The sequence below is a fragment of the Cetorhinus maximus genome, chromosome 9 (assembly GCF_964194155.1).
Source record: "Cetorhinus maximus chromosome 9, sCetMax3.hap1.1, whole genome shotgun sequence".
NCBI classification, from domain to species: Eukaryota; Metazoa; Chordata; class Chondrichthyes; order Lamniformes; family Cetorhinidae; genus Cetorhinus; species Cetorhinus maximus.
Window position 1 is genome coordinate 78296280 of NC_135887.1, and position 18418 is coordinate 78314697.

At 41.1% G+C, this 18418-nt stretch overlaps 1 protein-coding gene across 5 annotated transcripts in view; it reads right to left on the reverse strand.

Moving 5' to 3' along the window:
- Nucleotides 1–1021: 1021 nt before the first annotated feature.
- Nucleotides 1022–18418, reverse strand: part of LOC144684740 (potassium voltage-gated channel subfamily KQT member 1) — a 767141-nt gene continuing 749744 nt past the window's right edge. For all 5 annotated transcript variants that reach the window (XM_078548916.1, XM_078548914.1, XM_078548911.1 and 2 more), the window contains one exon: nt 1022–3275. In XM_078548916.1, coding sequence (XP_078405042.1) covers nt 3075–3275 — 201 coding nt within the window. In that variant the 3' untranslated portion in view covers nt 1022–3074. The remainder of the gene's footprint in view (nt 3276–18418) is intronic.

Consider the following 18418-nt stretch of genomic DNA (forward strand, 5'->3'; position numbering starts at 1 on the left):
GCCCCAATCTCCCTGCACCCACTACATCCGCCCCCCAGTACCGCACCAACACCCACCACTTCTGAATGTGTTAAAATGTGCTGGGTTCTAGTTTCAAATGTGAACAAGTGTGGAGAGTGAGGCTGGGTTTTCCACGATATGTGGTTGGGTTGGGGGAGGGGAGGGGCAGTGGTTGGCAGTGGGGATCAGGTTACTTTAGCACAATTTTGTCAGAGTCTCTTGCCTCTATGTGGAACCTGCTAATGGCTGGAGTCTGTAGGTGCAGACGAAGGCATGTTACTCCCCAATTTTTATTTTTGTAAAAGCGCCTCAGGCTTAAAATCGTCAATTCCTCATCAGTTACTCATTGAATCAATGGTCGCCAGGAACACACTCGTGGCCCTAGGGTCCAAAGTCATAAAGGCATAGATGATGGAAAATGCATTGGATGACGTGTTGCTATAATTTGCATCTAATTATCTTACACCTGCTAATTTGAAAAGATTACTATATGCCTGGCCTCTGCCAGAAGTGTAAGGTTGCCAACTGTGATTAAATGTATTCCTGGAAATTTCATCACATGACTTGGCCCCAAGTTCCCGCCAATAATCGGCCAACACATTCATCCTTGTGACGTACTGCCTTCCTACATCAATTGGAAAGCAAAAAGACTCATTACCCAGTTGGATGATGCTTGACTGTCAGCCAAACAGCCTTTTATCCCCTCATTTTCAATATTTTTATATCTGGTAAAGAGAAGGAAATGACAAAAAAAAAACTTTAATATCCCTATAATAAAAACAAAAAACTACTGCGGATGCTGGAAATCCAAAACAAAAACAGAATTACCTGGAAAAACTCAGCAGGTCTGGCAGCATCGGTGGAGAAGAAAAGAGTTGACGTTTCGAGTCCTCATGACCCTTCAGCAGAACTGAAGTTCTGCTGAAGGGTCATGAGGACTCGAAACGTCAACTCTTTTCTTCTCCACCGATGCTGCCAGACCTGCTGAGTTTTTCCAGGTAATTCTGTTTTTGTTTTTAATATCCCTATGATTTTTCTCCAGGGTTGCACACAGCAGTATCCTGGAGATTGATATTTAATTCTTGGAGACTCCAGGCCAATCCTGGAGGATTGGCAACCGTACAGAAATGGCAGGGTGAGCAGACACCAGAGAGGTGGCTCCCAAAGAAAATTCCATTGCATTCCTCTGGAGTTATACCCTGGATCCAGCAGCAAGTTCTGCTATCAGTCTCAAGAATCAATTTGACCATGGAGTGCATTACAATGGAGTTCGCACCTGATTTTATTGAGCTTTCACATATGTGTGTTTCCCAGCAGAGGCCACTAGCGAACAATCATGATTGATTTTCCCCCACCCCCTTCCTAGCTCAGGGGTTCTAAAGCAAACTGTCACACTCCCTAACTGCTGTTGCCTGGTTAAGATTAGTGCAGACTGGGCATGGAACTCTAGATCTTCCTGTACTGTCTGACTCAATACCATATCACCTGTACACCATGGGGATTAAGTTCAACTGCAGTGGGTGAGGGGGCACAAAATGGGCAGCACGAGACTGGTCGCCCATTATTCATCCTGCTCAATCTTCCCTTCCACTGACTGAATGGGACAAGGCTTTGGAGTTCTGTGTTTCTCTGCACAGATGATGCCTGACGTGCTGAGCATTTACAGCATTTTCTCTTTTTATTTAAGGGACAGGGTTTATAACAGGTAGCCTCAATTACCGTCTGTTTTACGTCCCCCCCACAAGTTGAATTTGACCCGCCATTTGAGATCCCATGTTGCCTGAGTGAACTAATCGTCTGATTGGTTGCTGTCACATCGCAATAGTAGGTTCTATAGCTTAGAGTCACACACCAGATTGGTGATTGGCTATTGGTGAATAAACTCGTGGACTTTTGGATATTGTAGGACCCAATGGCTGGTTAGGGTAACAAATCTCAGATTTGGATATCCAGCACGCTAAATCCTTTAAATCATGCAAGAAGTTATCATTTAAACACACAACAAAGCTTCACTTCATTCATGGACAGAAGCCAAATATTATTTGCAGGAAAATGTTGGACTACCAAGCCTGAGAATCATTGGAAAGGGGAGTGAGGGTAACCAAACAGGCCCTGGGCTACCCCATACTCATGACACACTTGTCAGTTGCAAAGTGACTGGGGAAGTGCCTACAGCCATGAACATCTCCACTGTCTCAACTAAAAGGAGAAGTGTGGCTGAAGCTATATCAGTCCACTCACCTGAAGACATTCAAAAATAAAATGGGGAAGGGAAACTAAGTGTAACAATCTGAGTGAACTCAAGTGTGGAGGACTTCAGCTTATGAGAAAAGGCACACATGCCAGTCCTGAAGAAAACACCAACCAGCCTACTTGGACTGAACTGCGATAAAAGATTTTAAGAAGCAGCTGACAGACACCGACCCATTGTACCCTGGGCAATTTATCCCACATTGATTTTGCCCGTGTGTCATCCTTATGTTTGGTATACCTGCAATTAGAATGGACATGGAAAAGAGATGGGACATTTTCCCAATTAAATACATTTTAGGCTGCCACTGAGAAGGTGGGAGAAGAGTGCATGCATTACACTGACACTGAGTTTCAAGTGCTCATGCTTCTTTCCTCGATCATACAACACATTGATTTTTGCAATTTAAACCTCATGTCTATTCTACAAAGGATTACAATTTGCCTTAACATTGTGTGCTATTGGTCTTTTCTTATCTTACAGGCTATCCAAGCATAGTCTTCACTAAACGAATGACCAGAGGAGAGTTTGAAATGTGACCAGGAGATTTCCGAGGCTCGGCACCGTGGTATGAAGAACTCTTTCTGTGCAAAACCGGTGAGATCCGCAAACTGGAATCGGAAGGGATACTTAAGCCGAGAAAACATTGACAGTCTAATGGTGGCTGCTTTCAAGTTTCATACACTTCTTCAGTAAATTGTCAGCTCCCCCCGAGGTTTGTGCCAGTTAGGTGCGCAACCTTGAGGCCTATCTTACAATATCCAACAGGTCTCTTGCAATCTCTTGAATGCTACTAAATTTTAAAAAAGTAGAGGATCAGAGATCATGCCACGTTGTCTTGGTCTTTCCTATGCACAGTCAGCTGCTCATAGCTGGGTAGGGAGCTGTGAGTTGATGCAATAGCTTGTATAATGGTTCCCTCTGCCTGAGGCTGAGCCTGTGGGTGTGATTGTCCCTGCTGGTTGGCAACCAGATGCTGCAGCATATCTGTGATGGTGTTTAACTTCTGATCCATGTCAACAACCTGGTTGAAAAAAGGAAACACAATCATTGAGTACAAACTTGGCAAAAGTTGCAGAAACAGAAAGAACATGTTTGATGTTAGATGGCATTAATTAACATCACTCAGTGCTTGCATATTTATTTCAAAAAGAGAGAAACAAAGACTTGTGTTTTTGTGCAGCACCTTTTACAACCTCACCACGCCCTTTAAAAATAAGTAAAGTACTTTTGAAGTGCAGTCACTGTTGTAATGTAGGAAATACAGCAGCCAATTTGCATGCAGCAAGACCCCACAAACAGCAATGGTGACAATGTTGAGGGATACATAGTGCCCAGGAGCCAGGGAGGAACTCCTCTTCCCTTCATCAAAACAATGCCGTGGGATCTGAGTCTATCTGAGAGGGCAAATGTGGGCTTGATTTTACATCTCAACTGAAAGACAGCACTTCCAGCAGTTCAGGATTCCCTCAGTACTGCATTGGAGTGCCAGCCTGGATTCTGTGCTCAAGCTTCTGGTCAGGGGTAGAGCAGGAGTAATTCTATTTAAAGGTCAAACGTCAAGCCTGCCGCTGCAAATTGCCATTGGCTAAATAATCTACATCTGCTAAATCTCCATTTGTTGAGAGAAAGAGGCAGATTTTAAAGAAGAGTAAGAGCATTCTCCCAGTGTCCTGGCTAGCACTTAACCCATCAACCAACACCACTCAAGCAATTATCTGGGTCATTAATCCACTGCTATTTGTGGGACATGGCTGTTGTGTTTGCCTACCTTATGACAGTGATCACACTTTAAAAAACTTAATGGCTGTGATGCACTTTTTTATGTTCCTACAGATGTGAAAGGTACCAAATAAACGTAAGTCCTTTCTTTAGTGGCTTTTTAGGAGCTGCAGATAAAGAGCTGCTTAAGTGGATCTCATGTGGGGTTTCAGTGGGATTGCCATGGTACTGGAGGATGAAGTAAGCAATGTTCCAGAGCGATACCAATCTGTAGGAGTGCAGAGCTCAGATAAGAATGCCCCCATGGAAGGAAGTCTCTAAGCAGCTGCCTCTGCATTATATGTGGAGAGTTAAATATAGCCAGAGACAGATCTCAGATTATACTGTTCAGGTACAGGACGAGGCACAGAGACTCTGAGGAAAGGAAATCGAACTAAAAAGGCAGCTGCTATGTGTTTACTCAGATGCAGACATTATAGGACGACAAGCATTTGAAGACATTAGGCTGAGACAATTGTGCCAATGAATTGTGAGAAGCACGTTATAACCAACACAGAGTTCAAGGCACAAAAGTGGGATATGAGTTGATAACAGCCATTTAGCCCAGGCAATGTAGTGTGTCCATTGCTGTCAGCTACCTAGGCCTTAAGATCCGCAATTCCCTTGCTAAAGTTCTCTACCTACCTTTCACCATTAAAACACTCTTTAAAACTTACTTCATTGCCAAACTTTTGGTCACCTATCCTAACATCTCCTTATGTAGCTCACTGTCAAAGTTTGTTTGCTAACACTCCTATGAAACACCTCGGGATGTTTTACTATGTTAAAGCGCTACATAAATGCAAGTTGCTGCTGTGCATTAAACAGCAAAATATAACTACAACGGATTGACTTGAAAGTACTTTTTTTTTCATTCTTAAGACCGTCAAACCCTTTTCTGTTGATCTTCCCAGTGTATAAAAAAACTGCAGATTGCAACACATTTTTCCCAATTCCCAGTCTTTTACCCCCTAGAACCTGCCCAGGTAATTTATTTTGCTTATAGAAAATAGGTTTTATGCAAACAAGAGAGTCAATAGGCAGGCAATTTCGCAATGCTGGAGGTGGGGGAGTCAGCATTGTTTGGCCAGGTGTACCAGAGGGATTAGCATTCTGCCTCTGTTGCAGGCCAATGCTTGCGAGCTACTTTAATTACCAGCTAAACTGAGGCCTGGGACCAGGTGCAAATCCTCGTTCCTGCTGCTTTTTTTTCAATAACAGGCTGCCATGTATGAACTGTCAACAGTTTAATGTTGATATTTTATGTCGATGCTGTAATGGGAATTGTGTGAAAATGGGATTCCTAACTTTACTGGACATATTAGGAATTGTTGCTTCAATGAGTGACTTTCTGATAGGGAATCTTGCTAACTGTGCAATTGAATGGAGACGGAAGGGCTACCTGCAGTTTTCAGGCCATTGAAATCAATGGGAAGTGTGCCTTCAATTTCCCAACGTGCAGTGTCAATGGGTGTGACTTACCACTGGCAATGCAGAGACTTGGAAAACTGAACTCATCATGTAGGCACAGCTCCATAAACACTGCCATCCTCTCCCTATTGGCAGTCCTGGTTCTGGAATTTTCACTTAAGGAGTACTACAATTAGGTTCAACAACTTTTGGATCGGAAAGGGAAAACTATTCAGGGCTTCTTACTTCTTATTGCTATCCAGTGAGTCTTGCTGGAAGTATGCCCATGTGGGCATTAGATGAGTGCAAGGCTGGACTAAGCTGCCATGCCCCTGTTGCCAAATTACTGGTTAACACTCTGTCAGAGTGAATAATGAAGAATGGCAGGTTGGGCAAAAGACTCGAGGGTAACTAGTGCCCTCACTACCCCGTAGTATGTACCCCAGCATGAAGCCATCACCGACAAAAGAGGAAGGCAAAGGGGACAAAAAAGACTTTATATAGCGCCTTTTACAAGGATATCCCAAAGTGCTTTACAGTCATTTTAGTTATAGCTATAAAATGAGAACACTGATGTTAATTTGCAAACAGGAAGATCCCAAAAACAGGAATGTAATAATGACCAGATATTCTGTTTTGAGTGATGTTGGTTGAGGGATAAATCTTGGCTTGGACACTAGAGCAAACTCCCCTCTTCTTCTTCAGTATAGAGCCATGGAATCTTTTATATCCGTATGAAAGATTACTGTCCAGCTGGTAATTATATTCCCAGGTCCGGGGTTTTTGAATGAGAGTTTATCCTGGAGGAGTAAGTCAGGGAATGAACCTTTAATTCTTCTCCCCCTTTTGACAAATGCATCCCAGGAGGTTGCAAAGTGCTTTTTGGCCAATGAAGGACATTTGAATTGTAATAATTGCTATAATGTAGAAATAGATGCCCAATTTCTTGTGCACAGCCAGGTTCCAAGCACAGCAAGGTAATGATGACCAAACAATCTGATTTTTAGTGAGTTTGACCTGGGGAAAACTCTCCTGCTGTTCTTCAAATAGTGGATTCCCTAAATAAGTGACTTTGTGACAGGGAGCCCTTGCTAACTGGCTGTGCATATCTTTTACATCCACCTGACAGAACAGATGGAGCCTCAGTTTAACATCAACATAGCTGACAATGCAGCACTCCCTCAGCACTGCACTGGAGTGTCACCCTGGATTATGCACTCTAGTCTCTGGAGTAGGGACTTGAACCCACAACCATCTGATTCAGAGGCAACTGTGCTACCACTGATCCATAAGCTGGCACCAAATAACCAAATAATAATAACCAACTGTGAAAGAAATAATGCTAACTAAGAATGGCACTACAATGGCAGTGTTTCTGTACTCTCTGAAGCTCTGTTTAGTTTTCAACCATGCAACTGAGAAGTACACAGGAAAAGTTTATAGTCATATAGGAACTTTTATGTAAAAATCCAATTGGAATGCTGGGGGCTCTGCCGTTTCAGACTTGCATTTTAGGATTTTTCACCATTCTGAGCAGAAGCTCCATTGTAGTCAATGGTGGAGTTTGGATTTCAATCAGAGTAAGCCCCTGAAAAGGAACATTCAGCCTATGCCCACAGGTCTGACTTTGCATCTTCTCCTATTTGCATCTCATATTTCACTAGCCTCTGCTATGCAACAGATCACTGCGTTGGAATGCTTACACATTACAGGTGCAGATTCTTCTGCTATTGTATTTTATGCTTATTTTGTAACTTCTTTATCTACCCAAAATAACACACAAGACACCTCCTTACCACACTCACACACAGACATTCTTCACACTGGATATATATTGCACACTAATTTTTGCACTCCAGATATGCTGCAAATTTAGCCACGATAGGGCCAATTTTCCTGTTCCCAATCCCAGTTCCTGGGATATCACAGGAGGAAGATGGGTAGGGATCAATTGTGCCAGGTCTTCACCTCTTATATACATGCCTTGATGTAGTTGGTAGCAGTCTCTCCTCCAAATCAGAAAATTGTGGGTTAAAATTCCACTCCAGAAACTTGAGCACATATTCTTGGATAATATAACAACTTGTATTTAAATGTTGCTTTCATCATTGTAAAATATCCTAAGGCACGTCACAGGAGTGCTGTCAAACAAAATTTGACACTGAGTCACATAAGGAGACGTTAGGGCAGATGACCAAAGGCATGGTCAAAGAAGTAGGTTTTAAGGAGCATCTTAAAGGTGAAAAGAGAAGTAGCGAGCGAGGCAGAGAGAGAATTCCAGAACTTAGGGACTAGGCAGTTGAAGACATAACCACTAATGATGATGCAATTAAAATCAAGGATGCACGATGGGCCAGAATTGGAGAATTGCAGATATCTTGGAAGAATCTGGGGCTGGAGGAGGTTACAGAGATAGGGAGGGGTGGGGCCATGGAGGGATTTGATAGCAAGGATCAGAATTTTAAAATATAGGTGTTGCTCAACTGAGAGGCAATTTAGGACCGCAAGCACAGGAGTGATAGGTGAATAGGACTTGACGTGAGTTAAAGTGTGGGTTGCAGAATTTTGCATGAGCTTAGAGATATCATTAGGTATTCTGAAGTGTAAGAGCACCTTTCTCTATTAAAATAGCAGGAAAAGGAATTTAACATGAGTCATTTATTTTGCTAATCAAACCTGATCTTGTCACATACAATGTTCGAAGCATTTCCGATAGAGTCACAATGCTCCATTTCATAGCTGACATTGTAGAGGTAGGAGAATCAATTTCCAATGTACGACACTTCATTCACCATTTTGGATATGTTAGATGTAATCAATCTCACATCAAAACACATGGCTGTTTATATGAATGCACACCCCTGGCGGGAATCCTTGTCCATTGGGAGTTCATAACAGGAAGCTTCTTGCATCCACTCCATGCTTTTTCATCATAAAATTATGCCTCATATGTAACAACCACATACATTTGTCATTACCAATTACAAAATATGTTCCCCCCAAATGCTTAGTTGGTTAATACACTGTCTAGTGCCAGTCCGGAAGGTCTCAAACATTCAATATTATTAGCTGGATGAGATGTGGGAGAGATGGTAACGTGTGTGAAGATTCAGTACCTTGGGGAGAAGGTAACATTGGAAACAAATGGCAATGAGCGGGTAGCCTGCTGCTGAGGTGTCCTAATTATACTAAAACTTTATGGCAACAAAAGAGATGCTGCTACTGTACATCACATTGATGGGGGTATAAGAAAATGTCACCTATCTGCCCTGTTGTCCTCTGAAGGCGCATAGTCATGGGAATGGTATGCAAAAAGAATAAAATGGAGAAACATTCCTCACAAATAAAGAAATGTTCTTTAGTTACTGTATAATACAGTAACATACTGATGCTCTGTGCAGACCACCATCTATCCATCTAACCTGCTCTTTCAAATTGTACCATGGTTCTAAAACACATAGTCCTGTTTTTACTTGACCTTCTCCTATCCATTCAGAATTGGAAATGTTATTTTTAACAAATTATTGTTTTCTGTTCCAAGCCTTATTAGTAATCTATTTAACAATTCTGCTCCCTCTCACGAGAAAATGTTGCCTAAATTTCCATACTCATGAACATGTTAGTGATCTCTATTGAACCCTCCAACCCTTCCCCCTCCTCCTCACCAGAGAATAAAGTCCCTGTAGTGTTCAATGGTTCAGTTGTTCTGTGTTTGATTATGTGAGCCTGTTTACTATTGATTCATGCTGTGCTTGATTGGTTAAGTCTGGGTGTGGATTCAGAGAAAAACTAAACAAAGCTGTAGAAAAAGCTGGAAACTGGAGCTAGAAACATGGAGTAGACATTTTGAAGCACTGTGAATAAAACCTGTTATACACGTAGAAACTAGTGTCATCTCTGCATAGATCAGAGATATAAAATATACAACAGTCTCATCTTTCTTAATATACAGAATCCAAAACTGAAAGCAGTATGGTATGAGTGGCCCCATTGAGGAGCGGTACAACTTTCACATCACCTCCTTTAACTGAAAGGTGTCATCTAAATGATTGTACCTTCAATTTCAATATTCAAGATTTTCTGATCGCTCTCTCAACTCTGCTAGCTTTTTACCTTTTGGTGATAAAAATGGTCAAAAATTAGTAGCTTAGTAAATCCACCCCATTCCTGTCCTCAGATACCACTGCCATTTGAAAATAGTCCAGTGACCTTCTGTAGCCTCATCTTGCCCCTGAATCGCTGAAAGAAAGCTTTGTTATTCACTTTTTCTGCAATAGATCCTTCTCATTTTCCCTCTTCATCTTGCACTGGTAGTTCCACTTGATTTTAAAGTTCTCCCTTTGATTTTTTTTGGGCAATCTCAATTTTGTACAACTTTTGTCTTCCCTTTTAATCTATATCAGTTTTACCCTCATTTTTTGATTCTTGGTCTTTTCCTGGGATAAACAACTGACTTTGTGTGACAAAAAATCATGTATTTTGTGCAGTTTTAGTCAGTGGTTATCCCTTTGAATCCAGTTACTGAGCATAAGCAGTTTTTAAAAAGGAAAAAGAATCGCAGTTCAGATCTCTGTTCTGTGTTTGTTTTGGTACATATATTACAAGGTCAATTCAAACTGGGTTTTTGCACTGCAGGCTTGAGGGGAGAACTAGGCTATCTTTGAATAAACACAAGACAGTGTGACTTGCTCAGTTAAATCCATGACAGCAAATTGCTTTGAATCCTGTTGTTCCAGAAAAAGTCCAAACAAGTCATGGAAATTAGAGAAAGCGTTAATTTAAGTAGTGCATCTCTTCAAGAATTGAGTTTTCAGAAATTTTAAATAAATTGGAAACTTCATAGGAAAAGATAAGGTAGACCAGTTAACTCGCATAGTCAAAGAAGGTTATGCAAAAGAAAATGAATTTGCTATCTGTAAAATAAGAGTTTAGTATTAGGTTGTGATTGTTTGTTGTTTTGCCTATTCAATGAGCTAGCTAAAAGACTTTCTGCTATAATAAATATATATCGTATTGATTCCATTTGCTTGTTTTTCCCATTTTATTCCTTTCTGACAGCATTTCATTCCTCCCCCTACCCCCCAGAATACCCTCCTCGAATCCAATTAGTTTTTCTGATTAACCTTATCATTTATTACTTACTTTTCTCTCACTAGTTAAAAGCAAAGTGAAAATGATTTTCCTCTAAGAAGTTGCCTCACATACTTTTAACATTTTTTCATGTCCAGAACGGGCATGTCATATTATGAACTTTCAGTCAATATCTTTTTAAAAATTGGACACAAACAAACTGTCAAAACTCATGTGACTTTTCGCATTTGCACGTCAAACAGTATCAAGTATCTGGCCAATACCTAATTAAATATGGACATAGGTGCGGGTACCACACAGCCATTTGCAGAATTCACACTTCCCATTGTTTAAGGATGGTCCAACACCTAAAGATTGTGGAGTTTCCAGACTGCCTGTCTCCATGTTTCATTCTGGATCAAAACTCAATGATCACTATCAACTTCCCATTGTATCACGATGGCCCACCCCATCCAAACTAGGCTGAGTGGGCCTCATAACTGTTAAACCAGCGGTCATGTGATTACAGCTGATTTCAGGGTCTTCACCCTTACTACCCCAAGATCCAGCAGATCCATCAGTCATCAGCCAGACTGAGAACCAGGCTCTGAAACTAGCTGCAAGCCATCAAGCAGCCAAAGTACTTAACCTCTTCCAGTTTTAAAGTTAACTTGAGAACCAACCTCCTGGACATTGGACTATGAGAAACCTCACAACTTGATGTGAACCTTTCACTTCACAAGATCCCCAATTCAACTTTAAATCATCAATTCCATTCAAGAAACCACGGGCCTGCCACTCGGAGACAGAAATCATAAATCAGAGACTGAATTAACTGTAATCCGTAAAAGTGCGCTATCTTTACCTAAATACAATGTGTGTGTGTGTGCGTGCATGCGCATACGTGTATGAGACCGAGCATATGACATAGCATTAATTTGGGATAAATGAGTGATAATAAATAGCCTTCTTTATTTTAAACTCACAAAAGCTTGCAGCTGAATTATTTAATTGGAATGCGCTCTCCAAGGGTAAGGAAAGACACACCTCTTCCCATACAAAACATACTGATTATGGGCAGTAAGAGAGCATACATTGTGTCCATGATAACATATAGGTTGCTCTCATAAGTCTTGTCTAAGTCAGAAAGACTCTGTGATTGGAGCTGAAATCTCATCTTCTCATGCTTTTCATGACCTCCCAAAACACCTCCATTTTATTTTGTGCCCTCCTACAGCATATTTCTATGGCTAACTTATTTTCCCCCTATCTTCCAGATAAACAAAAAGAGATTTTTGCTAGGGACCTTCCTCGATAAGTACCACCATTTTCTTCTTTATTCTTCCTGAATCAAACACAGCTCTGCAGATTTGTCTGCCAGTCAGGTTTTCATAAGGCAGGTTTCAGTTGTTTTTACAATAGCTATTAGGCCCTTATTTAACTTCTTGTCTAATTCATCCATTTTATTTCTCATACACTTGGATTCATGTCAATATATCTGATATCATTCCAAACCTCCCTTACTCTAGCTGCCTGACTCCAATTTAATAATCGGTTCACATTAGGATCTCTTCCACCCCTCGATTAAATCCAACCCAACTTTTTTTTCCAGCTTAGGTAAAGACTGTTCTAGATGTACAGTTTCAGCTTGGCTCAGAAATGATTAATTGGGACCAAAATTTAAACCAGCATCTACTGCACATATTCACCTGCTGAATCTTCCTTTCCATTATGTGTGCAACATATGCCACAGACAGTAAATGCTGTGACCTATTTGTCCTTTTCTTCAGTCTTTTGCCTTGCTTCTGAAATCAATTTTAGGACCTTTGTTCTACAACTACCTATGTCTGGCTCCCATATGAGTCAAGTTCCTCTCATTTTATCTGTCCAACAGTCAAGTCCTGAAGCATGGCACATAAGAGGCAACATACCATCTGGGATGCTCGGTTGTGCTTGCAGTAAATTCTATCAATCCCTCATTGTATAGAATCCCTATAACTAGAGCAATTCTTTTAATCTTGTCTGTTCCCTGTAATGCAAACACTTGCTGCCCTTAGCCATTATCCTACCGTAGTTTGATTCTTGCCTACTTTCAGTGCTGAAAATCTGTCGGGCAACTTTAGTTCCATCCTCTGTTTCCTAACTATTCTTTTTATAACTGCTCAGGGCTTCAATACCATACTGTTTGGTGCACTGCCTCCCACTGTTGCACTAACAACCCCATGGAAAGTGTTTCAGATACTTTGGCTCCTCACATGGATTATTCAGTGTAGCTGATTGGACCTCGAGCTTGACCAGCCATTTCATTTGGGATTCAATTGATCATCACCTTGTGCAATTTTCCTCCCCTACCCCAACCGAGACTGAGGATCTAGCACAGCCTACATCAAACATTCTCATACACCATTAAGCTTTTCAGTAAAATTACAATTTAATTATCCACAATTAAAAGCTAACAGGATCCCCAAAACTCAAAGATAGTTGTGGGAATGTTCAGGCTTTGCTAAGATTATGCACCTATCAAACAACATGACTGGATGGCTTCGATTAAGGGTTTGCTGAAGACCCACTGAGCAGCAAGCAGCTAATCTCAAATGGGAATGTCAGGCTACTCTGCACAATATGACAGTTTCATTTGTCTTTCATTTAATATAACCATGTGACAGCCTAACACAACATCAATAATTACCAATAATGTAAGCTATATGTTCACAATTCTTTGTCAATAGTTCAAAGTTCCCAGAGTTTTATTTCAGAAGTTGACTGCTCTTTCAGTGGGTAATGGAACCTGAATTTTGTTCAACTGTTGCTGTAGCACAGGCTGCTTCATTATCTGAGAAGCTACAACTGGAACTGAACACTAAGTCATCAGCAAACATCCCCACTTCTGACCTTATGTTGGAGGCCATTGATGATGCAGCTGAGATGGTTGTGCCTCAGACACTACGCTGAGGAACTCCCGCAGTGATGTCCTGGGACTGAAATGATTGGCTTCCAACAACCACAATCTTCCTTTGTGCTAGGTATGACTCCAACCAATGGAGAATTTTCCCCCTAATTCCCATTGACTTCAATTTTATTAGAGCTCCTTAATGCCACACTCAGTCAAATGCTGCCTTGATGTCAAAGGCAGTCATTTTCACTTCGCCTCTGGAATCCTGCTCTTCTGTCCATGTTTGGATCAAGGCTTTAATGAGGTCTGGATCCAGGCGGTCTGGTGGAACTCAAACTGAGAAAAGGTCAACAGGTTATTGGTGACTAGTTGCCACTTAGAATCAGAGAATTGTTACAATGCAGAAGGAGGCCATTCGGCCCATCACATCTGCATTGGCTCTCTGAATGAGCAATTTACATAGTGCCTTTGCCTTCTACCTATAACCCTGCACATTCTTCCTTTTTAGATAGCAATCCAATTCTCTTTTGAATGCCTCAAATGAACCTGCCTCCACACACTCTCTGGCAGTATATTCTAGATCCTAACCACTCGCTGTGTGAAAAGGTTTTCCTCACATCGCCATTGCTTCTTTTGCCAATTACCTTAAATCTGTACCCTCTCATTCTCAATCCTTTCATAAGTGGGAACAATTTCTCCCTATCTGCTTTGTCTAGATCCCTCATGCTTTTGGATACCTCTATCAAATCTATCAAAACAGAAGTCACTACATTTTAACCAATGCTTTTACATTTTATGCTTCTGCAGTTTGAACCTTGGGACAATGACACTGTACACCAGCTCTGCTGTATTTATATTGTTAAAATAGATTAGCTCATTTTGATTGCACAAAAATGTGGGTCTATGCTACGTGCAATTGGTATAAGAGATTTTGGTGAACTGAACTACAACATTACTTGATAACACTGTCAAAGATACCTTCCATCATTTTGTTGATAATTGAGAGCAGATTGATGGGAGGTCATTGGCCAGGTTGGATTTGTCCTGCTTCTGGACCACTGCATGGAAAACCATTCCACTGTATCAAACCACTACCAACGCTTCAAGAATGGGGCTCCCACCACTTTCTCAGGGCAACTAGGCAACTAAATGCCAGCCTTGTTAGTAACACATGTCCAGGCTGATTTTTAAATAGTACAGACCAAGGATGCATATGTTACAACCGTGTCACTCAGAGTGTCGCACTTTAAGCACACTTGGGACTGATTAACCCTTATCCAAAGCTGTTGAGCTGGGGAAAGCCTGAAGATGAAGGTGAGCTCCTGTTGCTTTGGTTCTTTGCAAAGTCTCTTGGTACGCTGGCAACATCAGCAAAACACCAAATATTAACAGCACTGATAGCATTTATTTTAATATATGAAAAATGTGCCATGATTATTAAATCTGTAGTGCACTGTTAAGTAGACATTGTCACCATGTGGGAGGGTAGAAAACAAAATGTATTTATGTAGTGCCTTTTATGACCCCAGGTCGTCCAAAAGAGTTTTACAGCCACTTTTAAAGTGTCGTCACTGTTGTAAAGTCACAATATGCAGTATGCCTCTGAGTTTAATATGGGTATAATATTAACAACATGATATAGCATGTGACAGCTTTATTAAAATGAGCAAAAGCTTATGCTGAGCTAAATTTTACAGTTAATATTAAACAGTGAACCTTAAAGAATAAACTAAATTCATGGGCTAATAAACAGAGTTGCCTTCACCTTCACTGAATAGAGCATTCTTTCATATGTAGCACATTGCATGTTACTGCAGTTTTGTAAACAGGCCAGTCATGATAAATATGTATGTAAGCATACAGAGGACAGTTTGAAGCTTGTAGAATAATGACTTTTCACAGACAGTCTTTGGTTTTTGAAGATTCCTTCCAGCAAAAAGCATCCCCCAAATAATATCAAAAACTACCTTATACTATCTGCAAAAACATGGTAATCATATGCTGTAACGACTGCAAAGAACCAGACTGAGCTGGTTGCAGCTGAATGCAGTGGCAAAAGTTCAGGCTTGCCCTCCTATCTAGCCTTGATCTCCAGCTTTACACCACCAAAGTTCTGCATTGGTAAACAACAATGCTTGCAGCAGGTTTGACGCCCATGCTGTTTGGGTGCCACACATCCCACAACCCTCATACTGGTTTCATTCCAGTGCCCTCTCCCTCAATACCAGCTGACTAAATACAAAAATAAAATAACTAAGTATATATACTTAGGAAGGGTTTGTCTAAGTTCTGGCAACAAATACAGTGGGTGTTCTTTTTGACTTTTTTTGTGGGGAAAAAAAAACTGCTCATCATTATTTTGCTGTATAATTATCTTGCTGTACAGTGCAGTTAGAATCAGCTTGGTGTCACTTTAAGACTATAAGGAATAATTGCTTTGCCTTCGTGAGGCCAATTAAAAGTTCATTGCTCTTAGGCAAAGAACAAACAAACTCACAACTATTTATATAATGGGCTGGATTTTTGTGTCCTCAAGGATAGGGGAATGAGTTTGAGAATGCACGAAACTTAGTTTGTTTTTTGCTGGGAATTTGAATTTGCTGTGCCTTCCCTGCACTATTTTTGTGTGGCCATTTCATGGGTCAGGAAGGCCTTGGGACACACCCTGCATGCACCCCTTCTGAGGTCAGAGTCATCATTATAAGCCCCATAGTAAATTTGAATTTCTTTTCCCCCGAGCTATTTTCCTGTGTTGGTGTGGGTTTTGAAAACCCTAAAAAGCCCTGCCTCATTGGAGAATTTGTGTCATGAGGGGAAGCCTGCTGAGGAGGTGGGAACATTCTGACAGGTAAGTGCTAATATTTTGACAACTTCAAATGTCACGATTGAATGCTGTATTGTAATGCAGATGTGTTTTCACAGCAGTGATTCATCATAGGGCTCTGTCCCAAAAAGGTAAGTTGATCATTACATCAACCAGTATTGTGCAAACGTTAAGATGTATTAGAGTACTTTTCCCATTGGCAAAAAGGGGAAGAGAAATCTATGTAGTAAATGATGGAACTTTCCAAAAATCAAGGGAATTAATGTTTGGACACTAAATATCTTTCACAATAATCACTGCAAATATTTAAATAGAGGTTTTTGTTGATTTATGCTGAAACACTTTGATCTTAAAAGCTATAACCATGCCAATATTGGAGGTGCCCCTTACTGTCTGACACAGCAACAAATTAACCCTAGCATTTATGTCTGCTTTCCCATGGTATCCATTTCCCATTGAGAAAAGTACAGGTGATTTAAGGTGAAAATTGATTTAACTGCCCATATTCCTTTTAACTTGAAAAGACAACACAGCAACTCTCATTTAGAGAAAAAAAAAGCAGACAACCTCTCCTGGAGTGCTTTGATTGACAGGACATCTGACACGACATCACAGAAAAGAAAGCAGCTATCTATTCCTGCAGTTTCAGTAGACTCCATTGTTTGCATTGGGAATGGTTTGTTTTGATAGCCAAGCCTATTATGAATGCTCGGCTGAGTTTCAAAGGCTAAACAACCACTTATCTCAACAGGGGATGTGTTGACATTTGGATTGACAATTTTAAGTGGTTATTAAAAGATTATCAGTCTTTGATGTGGTTACTGAATAAGTGTTTGTTTTCACAACAGTTTGACTACTTGAGGGAATTTACATTTTTTGAATGGCTTTTTGAAGGCGACCTCTTTCTTAGTGTGAAGTATGTTTGAATGTCAACTCAATTAGATTATTAGAAATTTTTTAAATGTCCATTTCAATGACATCCTGAGAGCTTCCCATAGAGGATAATGAGTGAGTGGCTATTGAGGATACGTGGGGGTATGAGAGTGCATGGATGTTATGAGAGAGCATGGAGGGGGAATGGAAAGTGGGTGAGGAGTGAGGAGGCTGAGGGGTGAGGTTTAGGGGGCATACAAATGATATTGGGAGCTGGGCTACTGTCCCTGAGAACCAAAGCAGGCCTTGTAGCCAGCCGACCTCAGCATCACATTCCTCTTGCATTGCATCACAGCTCGCAAAACCCGATCCCCCCCACCCTGCCCATGTTTCTCAGAGCCAAAAATATGGCGGGAATGGGATTCAGAGGCAGCCTTGTGTTTGAAAGCTGCAAGATGGCCCAACTCGTGCTTTCCCATTCCTACACAAAAAATCCGGCCCCATGTCTTCCTTGTTCTTAGGCTATTTCAAAATGCGTCACAGCCAGTGATTCACTTTTAAAGTGTAGCTATTGCTATGTGGAAAACTCAGGAGTCAGACTGATTCTATTTTCAGGTGTGGCTCCTGATCAGAAGGTATTTCCTGTGGGTGGAGAATTCCACTGTTTGTTAGAACTGACTGATGTTTTTCCTTTTGTTTTTGGGATTGTGGGAAACATCCGCAGGGATGGGGCAAGGGTTAAGTTCTCCTCTTGCACAGCTACTGTAACTTCAATGGAAGAACCACGGATACCATGGAAAAACCGATGTAAATAAGGACATAAGAACATAAGATATAGGAGCAGGAGTAGGCCATTTAGCCCCTCAAGCCTGCCCCGCCAATCAATAAGATCATGGCTGATCTGCCTCAGGCCTCAACTCCTCTTTCGTGTCAGCTCCTCATGGCCCTCAACTCCCCGATATTTCTAAAATCTATCTACCTCCTCTTTAACTACTCTCAGTGATCTAGCCTCCACAACTCTCTGAGGTAGAGAGTTCCAGATATTCATTACCATCTGAGAGAAGAAACTCCTTCGCATCTCAGTTTTAAATGAGTATCCCCTTATTCTGTAGCTATGTCCCCTAGTTTGAGATCCCCCCACTGGTGGCAACATCTTCTCAACATCTACTCTGTTAAGCCCCCTCAGAATCTTGCATGTTTCAATAAGATCACCCCTCATTCTTCTAAACTCTAATGAATAAAGGCCTAACCTGTTTAGCTGTTCTTGATAAGGCAACCGCTTCACCCCAGGAATCAGCCTAGTGAATCTCTTTTGAACTGCCTCCAATGCCAGTAT